At 33.5% G+C, this 10658-nt stretch overlaps 1 protein-coding gene across 1 annotated transcript; it reads right to left on the minus strand.

The window, feature by feature from the left end:
- Nucleotides 1-5679: 5679 nt before the first annotated feature.
- LOC142641046 (ribosomal RNA-processing protein 8) lies at nt 5680-9378 on the minus strand. The gene is made up of 10 exons (XM_075815407.1): nt 9178-9378; nt 8318-8525; nt 8137-8198; nt 7907-7958; nt 6796-6910; nt 6581-6675; nt 6350-6456; nt 6151-6265; nt 6026-6070; nt 5680-5945 (listed from the first exon to the last, which is right to left on the minus strand). Exons 2-10 carry the CDS (start codon nt 8480-8482, stop codon nt 5874-5876), a joined length of 828 nt encoding a protein of 275 aa, XP_075671522.1. The 5' UTR covers nt 8483-8525; nt 9178-9378; the 3' UTR covers nt 5680-5873.
- Nucleotides 9379-10658: the final 1280 nt, after the last annotated feature.

Consider the following 10658-nt stretch of genomic DNA (forward strand, 5'->3'; position numbering starts at 1 on the left):
TAGAACTTTCTTCATTGCTTTGTTTGTATTTGTCAAAGTGACTTTCAATTCCATTCTAAAGAAAAAGTAGGTTCACTTTTGAAAATGGCAATGGAATACTTAATTACGGCTGCCATTTTTACTATTGGGTGCTAACTGGCTGAGGCAATTATACGCTTTTCTCTTTTTCATAAATCATTTCCCTTCCTTTTATTTTATTTGTTCCTTAGGTGCTGAGTATAAGCCATGGATCTTATTTGTTACTAGAAGTTTATTTGCTGTCAAAGTATTTGTAAAAGGTATATCATCCAATTAGTTCAATTAATAGAAATTTTTGTAGTCAAATAAGAAATTTAGAGTTCGAAATTTCCGACTATATAAAAAAAAGATTAATGTCTTAACTTAATAACAAGAGTAATCATAATAATGAACACCATAGATTAAAAGTATATGTCAACTCAAGGCCAAGCCAAGTCCTAGAAGACCGTTCTTTGACTTTATAATCTTTTGAGATGGTAAATAATATAAGCAACATTTTTATATAGAATAATGTTATTTTTATTTATCTCAATAGATTAAAAAATGTGAGTTCTACTTAGTTCAATTAGTAAAATTCTTGATGGTTGTATAAGAGATTTGGAGTTCAATTTTCGCCTATATAAAAAACTAATAGGCGTTTTATTATGATGACAAAGAGCTATCACTAAGAGTAGATGTCATAAATTGAAACTCTTAAAAAAAAATTGAAAAAAGAGATTAAATAACAAATTACATTATATAATTTTGACATATTTTCAATTTAATCATTTGAAGTTTATTTTTGTTTATTTCAATCATTTAATTTAAAATGGTTTCAAATTAGTTACCTTCTATAATAGTAATACATCTAATCTTCTTGTTGATTTTAGTTTTTTTTTTTTCTTTCACCTTTTAAAACGATATCATTTTGATGAACTTAACGGTGTGGATTGAATGGAAATAGACATTCTACAACCTACCTTGCAAATTAATGAAAGTTAGGAGTTAGGACTTAGGATGTAAATTATATAATTAAAAAAAGAAATTAGTGAATTAAGTAATGCCATTCTACCTAAACATTGGTAAATCATCACAATGACAATGGTGGATAATCTCAAGTTTGACTAATTAGCAACACCGACAGACAGGTTGAAATTAACTTTGTCTTTTTTTTTTTTTATAGGAACTTTGTCTTTGAGTGTGTGTGTGTGTCAATTAGACAATTACTGTGGGACATGACGGTGCCATGTACTTGTGTAGCAATTCAATAATTGTGAGGTTTTCTATTTTTCTCATTTTATTAGGTTGAATCTGATGTGTCTGGATTTTGGTGGCTCGAGGGATTTGAATAAATCCATATTCCACTGCATTAACTCTTTTATATTTAGCTAAAAAAAAATGATAGATTTGAAAAAAAGAAAAAAAGAGTTACGGGGTATTAATTATTACATTTGTTTTGTTAGAAAAGGGAAAAAAAAATCTTTGCTTTCTCGTCGGTTTGGTGGACTTTTGGGAATTGGACATTTTTTTTTGGATATTTTTCGTGAAGGTAGTCGGCGGGGTTGGCCTCCCTATTTGACTCTAATCTTAAGGTCCTAACAGCCATGAACAGATGTTTGTTAAGTATTGTTTATTTGAAGGTTAGATGTCTACTTATTATAAGGACTACTTGGCATTGATAATTTGTTTTCATTATTAGGTTAAAATATAGATTGATTTTTGGTATAAACGAAGTTTAAATTTTAACAATTAAACTATTTAAATTCATAAATTCACATTTTTTTTAAACTTATATTTTTTAAAATGTATAACTTTTTATTTATTTATTTATTTTTTTAATTTTTTATAAAAGAGTTCATTTTTAAATGATTGAGAAAATTAAACTACACTGAAATAGGCATTGAGTGTTAGACTTTCTTATTAGAGCATTCCTAATAAGGGTTTTAAAATTTTTAGCATTTACTATCTTAAAAACCAACTTTATAGCATTTGATACATCTTTTTACAAATTCACCTTACATCAAAACTTCCATATTTTTACTACTTTATTTTAATATTTTTTATTTTTTATCTTTTATTCATTTTTTATTCCGTCTCTCTCTCTCCCTCTGTCAAAACCCGTGCTCCATGTCTAGAAGACTAGAACCTTCTCCCTCTCTCTGATCTGCTCTCAAACCCATGATCCATGTATCTAATCTTCTTTCAAACCTGTGCTCCATGGCTGACTACCAAGCTCCGTCGGCCTAAAACACTTCTCACCTCTTTGAGCTCCTTCTCTAAAACTGAGCTATCCTTCTAAACCTCCATGGCCGATCCGAGCCTCATTCTCATCAGCTCCAACCACAGCACTCAACAACCTCATTTTCTGCCCTATCTTTGAATTCAAACTCGATCTAAGCCTATCTAGACTTTGATCCCTTCGATCCAAATGAGGTAAAACCTCCCCGTTCCACCACTGAACCCAGCCAACGCCAATGCCAACCACCGCAAACAATCTCAGTAGTGGATTTGCAATGAGATTTTGAGGGTTTTTCAGTGGTTTGTTGCTGGGTTTTGGGGCTATTTTTGGTGCTGTGTACAAATGGAGTTTTAGGATTGATTTTCTGGGTTTTGGAAGCTGTTTTTTTGTGTTTTTTTTTGTGGTATTTTCTGGGTATTTTCAGTGAGGTTTTGGGTATTTTTTGTGTGCTGATTTTCTGGTTTTTTGGTTGGTTTTTTGTGTGATTGCAACAGGGTTCTTTATGGTAGTTTTTGGATATTTTCTGGGTTGCAGTGATGAAAGCGTTGGCTGAGATAGTGAGAGGCAGAGGAAGAAGCTTGGGTGAGATGGTGTGACAGAGGAGAAGTGAGAGAGGAGAGAGAAGAGACTTGGGAAGGAGCCAAGCACGAAAGAGAGAGAGAGAGAAATAAGTTAATAAAAAAATGATAGCAATATAGCATGTTGTTACAGTGCGGTCTCAAAAATGAGAGTATATTGTAGTAAAATGGCAAATTTTTTAGGATATAACATCTAAGATGGAGTATTTGTAAGAGCATCCACAGTAGTGGAGCTAAAAATTTAGTTATGTAGCTCCACCAAAAGTTACTTTATCTATTTTACTTACACACATGCTGCAGCAGTGGATCTATTTTAATTTTCAACACAATAAAATAATATAAATATCACAATAAAATAATATATCTACCATAATAAAATAATACATCTCACTATAATAAAAAACACCACAATAAAAAAGTAATATGAACACAAAATAAAAAATTAATTTTTTTTTTAGCTCTCATGAACAGTGCACATCTATTTATAGATGTGCACTGTAGCAATGAGTTAAAAAAATATAGATTTAGCTCCACTGCTACATGCTTATTTTTAGTGTTTTGGTGGAGCTAAATAGCTGCTGCAAGTGCTCTAATACCTTGAGAATGCTCTTAATTGTGGTTTGCTATGACATAAACATTGACTTTTCCTTCAGTCAATGAATTCAAGCATTTGTGCCTTCCATTGGTTCTTATATTAGAAAGGGCAGCTACATTGAGACTTCTAAATATAGCCTATTGGGTCTTGTTTATCTATGTCTTATTTTTATGTTTCTCCTACCCATTTCGAGGAAAAATATTGTTGAATATTAATTACACAATATAATAGTGGATGCGTGTTGCCTTTAAAGCAGGGTAGTTAGTTTTGTACCGTACCGGCCGATACGGCCGATATTTTTCGTTCCGGTGCCTGAAACGGTACAAAGACTTCCTCATTTCGTACCGGTTTAAATACCGGCAATACCGGGAGCGTTTCGGCTGTACCGGCAGAAATTCCGGATTTCGGCCGGAAAATTGATACCGGCTTGAAACAAAAACACAGATTTCTTTGTAGTTTTTCACTCACCTAATCTGTGCTCCTCTAATCTTTGTGACTCTGTGTTCCTCTAATCTTCTTCTTCTTCTTCTTTTTCTTGCTGTTGATTTCGTCATCAAAATCCATATCTTCTTCATCTTCAAGGTCTCGCATAAGCTCCTCAACATTGATAATGTCAGGCTCTTCCACTGTCACACCTGTCTCTATGCTCTACTTCTGCTCTGTTTCTTCGCAAATCAACTCCGTCTGAGCTCTGATACTTGGACTCTTGGGGAGAAAGTTAGCATACCCATATGATGCATTTACTTGGAGTTTAGATACCAACGCTTTCTTTATTTTTCTTTTTTATGTCTTGTTGCAGGTGCCCACGTGATGGTCAGTCAAGGAGTACTAGCCTTTTGAAATTTGAAATGAGACAAGACCCAGCAGTAGAGTTAAACATGTGGAGGAGATAAAATCAAGATAGAAATAAAGAAAAATAAATTGTAAAAGTAAAAGAGAATGAATGGAGGTGAAAAAAAAAAAGAAAAAAAAGTGAGTTATTAAAAAATATTTGTTGGCAGAGATCAGTGGAAAATTGAGATACATGTATCTAAAAAAAATTCTTTACAATATTTTCACAATAAATTTTAAGTTTTAGGTTGTTATGAGTTTTTATTGGTAGAGTAAAAAAGTTATTTTAGTGGTAGGTTCAAATTAGAACTAATAAAAAATAGTCACATATGATTTGTTGTATTAAATGTTGAGAAAATATTGTGGACGTAGTACATTTATAATTTATATATATTAAATATATAAAATAGCGGTAAACCCGAAACGGTACACCGGTATTGACCGGTATCCGAAATATATCGTACCGCTGGCCAAACCGGTATAGCCTCCGATACGGTATTGACTCCCTTGCTTTAAAGACATATGGTTGCAACTTGTGTGACCTAATAATGGTTAAGGTTTTGATATGACTTGTGAGATAGTTGATGAGTTTGAAGTTTGATCTGTAAGTCTTTTATTAGGGACAATGATTCTACCTATACTATAGAGCACCTGTTGTCTCTCGAAGTCTAAGCTTTTCAACCATTAATCACAACAGTGGTTGCAAAAAAATATAGTTTTGTTATAGCTTTTTATAATTATACAAAAAATAGAAAGTTATTAATTTGTCTTGGAGTGGTGTAACAAAATTTTATCTTTGAAAATTTGTTTTCACTATTTGCCATTGAATTTATTTTTGGCTGAAATTATGTTCTTTTAATAAAACAAAAAATCTTTCATTAGAAATAATACCCACATTTTTTCTTTCTTTAAGAATTCCACGTAACAGATGGATCTTCAATCCATACATACTCATCATTAAAATATTAAACCAAAAGAAGCTAGTTTTGTTATTATAATTATTATTATTAAATGAGAAAAAGAAGCTAGTTTATCAACTGTCTTATTCCTATTCCTTATCAATCCATATCAGTTTATTTGTAATCCTTTTCCATGGAAGCTGAATTTGAAGAATTGTCTTATTTATTCAAATACTATCTAGGACCTAATTTTCTTCCATGACTTGTTGCTTTCATATATTACCTATTTGACACGCCACTGACTAGGGCGCATAGTCCTCCAAAAATCCACAATAGCTATTATTTTATGACATGCGTGAATTGGGGTAAAATAAATCAATAGTCATTGGTGTGAAAATGGCATTTACAATTTGATACTTATAAAAATGGTGGTAGTTACGTGTGTGATCCCTATTCCCTAAGGTCAAAAGAGGTGTTTTCAAAAACACTATTGCCTGAAACATTTATGAGAGAGCAAGAACCAAAAAACACAACTTGTTATTGAGAGGGGAAAAGTGCTTTATTGCGCCTAAGTTTCATAAATGATAAAAACTACAAAAATGTATCTCACCTGAATAAAAATTTCATCTATAAACTTTGTTAGACTTGGCAACTGAGCTTAATATATTACAGTTGGGCACTCTCATTTATCCAGGATGGTGATAAAAGGGAAAAAATGAAAAATTCCCTTGGTGTTAGCGGCGCTTGTACAAACAAGGTTTTAGCTCGGGCCATTCGATTTCCTGCATCTCTGATTTTTGCTTATCCTACAACAAAATAAGATATATAAAACACTGCTCCTTGTTTGTATATATATTATTCAAGCCACAAAAGGCCATGTATGTACCTTTTTCTTGAAGTATAACAAAACAAACATCTTATTTGAGTAGTCCTGCAAATATACTTATCTGTTAGGACAAAGAATTGGTTTTTATCAGTCAGAAAAACATATGGGAGGAGAACAGAATAGACCTGTAACACAGAGGAAAAGCCTAGGTCACAGACAGCTTTTGAGAACTTTTTTGGGTCTGCTCCTCCAGTATTTGGATCAAACCTGCTTTTTACTTCAGCTATCAAAAGCCAACCGCTGTAAAGAGCCAGCAAAAGTGAGATAACTAACTGAAAAAACGAATTACCTAATGTGAAAGTGTTTGACAAAATGGGTGCAAACCATGGCTTAAGGACTCTGTGTGCTTCCTTAAGGTAATTTTGGTAGTTAGTTCCCATAAGCGAAAGGCAGAAAACAGCAACATCAATGACTGAAGAATCGAGGGGTGTCTGCCAATAAGCACAAATATTTCATTAAAAAGTGAGGGACTCTTTAAAATTGTTTATAAACATTCTGAAAACCTTTCAGTTCTAAATAATCCTCTTGAACCCTACTTCAAATGAAAGCACATACCTTAGACATGTCACAAGCAATTACTGAGGGATCATTTGAGACAAGATCAAAGGAGAATACTTTATTCTTCACATTTTTAGCAAGGCGTCCATCCCCTGATAAAATGTAACAAAAGAACATATTAGCAAGCACTAGACACTTTGATTACACTCTAAATGTTCAGTAAATTTTCATAGCAATAGTTAGCATTAGAAAAAGAGTTCAATAACTCTCACCACAGCCAAAATCAGCTACAACCAAAGAAGGGTTGTGATTCTTTAGCCATTTCATGATTATATTAACCGGTTGTTCGGGCCAGTGAGACATTTGCTCCTGGTACCCTGTATGATACTGCCAGGTGAGTAAAACATAAGTTTAGATACATCTTCATAAGATAAAAGAATAAGTTATCCAAATAGTCTTTTACATGGAATTTTTTTATGCTCAAGTATTTTGTGGAACAAACAAGACAATAAAAAGGTAATATACAGGCTTTGTGAGAGATTTACAAATAAAGGATTAGAATGCATGTGTGACATTCTTATACCAGCCATTGACCTCAAAACTTTGGGAACCCTTTCACTATTATAGGCAAGCAAATTATCTAACACACTTAACATTTTACTCTTCATCCAGATAGAAATTAAATTTCGAAGACCGAATCCAGATTCAATTTCGATATTCATTATCTTAGAGTCATAGCGGATAGAATTTAAATTTACAAGACTGAATATGGACTCAATTTGGATACTCATTATCTTAGATTCATAGTTTCATCTAGATAGAATTTAAATTCGAAGACCGAATCCAGATTCAATTTCAATGCTCATTATCTTAGAAGTCATAGCTTCATCCGGATAGAATTTAAATTTTAGAGACTGAATATGGATTCAATTTGGATACTCATTATCTTAGATTCATAGTTTCATCTAGATAGAATTTAAATTCCAAGACCAAATCTAGATTCAGTTTTGATGCTCTCATAGGATACACATTTGAGCTACAGCCTACATCTCTAATTGTTTAAGTAGAAACCATAATCTCCAGTATGTATAATGCATTCACAAACAAAAACCATACCCAAATTATAAAAGAGCAGTGCCTAAAGTCCAAGGAACAATTGTATTGTATCATATGACATTGAGCAAAATGCATGTGATGCTTAAAAGGGTCTGCAAATCAATTACTTTCCAATCCATAACACGAATCATAAAAGCACAAAGACTACACTTTTGGACGCAATTTGCAAACCAATAGTCTTAATTCTTTGCAAACATATCACCCATCAAAATCAATAATTCATTGAATGAAAAAAAGATTTCGTTATTTGTTGGGTACAAAACTTACCATATCAAATAATGCAGGGTCATCTTTGAAATAGTCAAGTGCCTCTTTCCCACTGAGAAAAACACATACCACAAAATGAATATATATGAAAAAAAAAAATCAAATGGGCTTCAACAAAAATTGAAATTAGTGAGTTTTAACACATACCCAAAAAGAATATACATGAAAAAATCAAATGGGCTTCAACAAAAATTGAAGTTTGTGAGTACTAACAAAAAAAAAAAAATTACCTGCAAGTGTAGAGCTTTTCGTTTATCATCCTGAAATGCCCTCCTGATAATCTTGCTCTCATCTTCAAAATCCCAAAAGAAAAAAAAAAAAAAAAACCAAAAAAAATTAAAACAGAAATCATAAAAATCTGAGAAGTACTTTCAATTGAAAAAGAAAAGAAAAGAGAAGAAAGATTCATACTTTGTCGAGAAAGGTGGAGGATTTTGTGGGGTGGGCAAGAGCAGAAGAAGATTGGTTGGGTTCATGGGTTACTTTGTTTTTTTGATGAGAAGGGTTGTTGTTGTTCTGAGATTTGCGAGGTTTGTTCCTCTTTCGCTTTTTGGTCTGCGTCCTCACCTCCTCCATTGCTTTGCAAGCTCAGCGACAGAGACGGACCCAGGATTTCAAGCTAGGGGGGACGAAATATAAGAACTTATATTAATTTTTTTTTTTATTTTATTATTTTTTATCTTTGTTACTCACCCACGCCCCAAACACACCCTTACTTACCCACTACTGACATTATGAAATTTTTTGAGCATTCTAAACTCACACTACCATACCTGATACCACTGATAATATCAAAAACGCATTAAAAACATCCATATTTTGAAAGGCAAAATTAACCAGCAAATGCAATACCCAAACTTGTTAAATCCTAAATGGACCTAATCCAAACTTGCTACTAACACACTTTTCCCAACTATAGGATTTTGTTTTCCCGAATCACTACCCTCTGTTTGTGCAAGTTCCTAATCCTATTCTATTATTGCAGTCAAACAGATGAACATTATTTTTTTTTACAGCCCCTACTCTCTCTGTATATAACATAACTTTACTCACACACGGCAAATATAACTTTCAGTCTCTGAGAGACAGACTCACAAGCACAATCACAGATCAATTATTCATACATTGAATTCACAATTATCCTCAGCAAAAAAAAAAAAAACCACCACAATCACATATTTGCACAAACTATAAACGTATGGTGTGGAGAAAGAGCATATATATATATATATATATCAGTATTAGGTTTTAAAAGAGATACTGATAAATACTTCGAAATTGGAGGTTGGAGAGGCCGGCGGCGTGGTCGGTGGCTCAGTGGCCGGTGGTTGTGGTTGATGCTTGATTGTCCGTCCCTGCTCAGTGAGTTCGCACCAAATCGCTGGTGTTGGGCTGTCCTAGGGCTCCTTTCTAATGGAAAACGGTAAACGGTACCGCTTTTAGTTGTGTGTGTGCGTGTGTGTGTGTTTTTCAAAATATACCATACAACAAATTTAGTTTTATTATGACCAATATACAATTTTTTTTAGAGAGATAGTCAGAAATTTTATATTTTCAGCTTTTATTGTCCTAATTCTTCTGATCAAATTTTTTTTTAGTTATTAAATGAATTCTTTTGATTCTTCCACGATTCCATCGTGTTCCGTTATTTTTATGACTAGGATCTGTTTGGATAAAACTTATTGCTAAAAGCTGAAAACTGAAAATACTGTACAAAAATAATTTTTTAATGGATAAAAATTACTGTTCATTGGCCTAAAATCACTGTTCATGGCCAATGAACAGTGACAGATGCGCGTGAAAAAAAAAAAAAAGTTGAACGTGGACGCACGTTTTGCTATCCAAACGCCCTCTAAGAATGTGTTTGGATAGTGCGTCCACGTCCAGCGTCTGGGCTCCTTTTTTTTTTTTTTTTTCCTTCCCAGCCGCAGTTGTTGACCAAGTCTTCCGTGAACAGTGCATTCGTGCACTGTTTACGGACCCACAAATTTCACTTTTCAGCCACTTTTTCATTAAAAATGGGTCTCGCGGTACTATTCACACATTTTAAAATTATTTTGCTACAGTGTTTTCACTTTTCAGTTTTCAGCAATAAGTTCTATCCAAACAGACCCTAAGGAAGAAATAAGATGACTTGTTTTTAATGACGTGTCTTTTTTTTTTTTGGGTAGAGAATGGAAATCATTTCATTAACTTAAATTAGAGGAGTTGAGGCATAGCCTCTTGTATCATACAACACTAACAAAATAATGTCCAGTGGGGGATTGGATAATAACAAAAAGTCTTATTGCTGAGTTGTTCCCATTTTCGCTAGTCTATTTGCACACTGGTTTGCCTCCAGTAGTAGTACTTGACCTTCAGATTAGGAATTTACCCCCTTAGTTGCCTGCAATTCGATATAAGAGTAGAGTGAACAATATTTTTAGTGGTATTTCCTAACACCCAGTTCATAACAACTTTGGCATCAAGTTCTATCTCAACTGCTAGTAAGTTTAAAGAGTTGCAAATTTTTAGTCCATCTCTTAAGGCCCATAGCTCCGCCTCTACACTTGTAGCTATTCCAATGGCTCTGCTAAATCCAGAAATCCACACTCCATTATGATCCCGGATAATATTAACACTTCCACCACTTGCCTTACCTGGGTCTCTCATGGCGGGCCCATCTGTGTTTAGCTTGTACCAATTCATCTCTGGCTTGTTCCATCTTACATTAATTGGGCTCTTGGTTTTCATAGGCTTAGCACGACCAGCA

Source organism: Castanea sativa, chromosome 1 (genome assembly GCF_040712315.1).
Source record: "Castanea sativa cultivar Marrone di Chiusa Pesio chromosome 1, ASM4071231v1".
In the NCBI taxonomy this organism is placed as follows: Eukaryota; Viridiplantae; Streptophyta; class Magnoliopsida; order Fagales; family Fagaceae; genus Castanea; species Castanea sativa.

What these genes read in the sequence shown, in the direction of transcription:
- LOC142641046 (XM_075815407.1), bottom strand. Translation starts at nt 8,482, where the DNA reads ATGGAGGAGGTGAGGACGCAGACCAAAAAGCGAAAGAGGAACAAACCT. An exon ending in CACAGAGTCCTTAAGCCATG is followed by an intron (nt 6,266 to 6,349) that starts GTTTGCACCCAT and finishes GGCTCTTTACAG; the next exon opens with CGGTTGGCTTTTGATAGCTG. An exon ending in TGTTATACTTCAAGAAAAAG is followed by an intron (nt 5,946 to 6,025) that starts GTACATACATGG and finishes ATTTTGTTGTAG; the next exon opens with GATAAGCAAAAATCAGAGAT.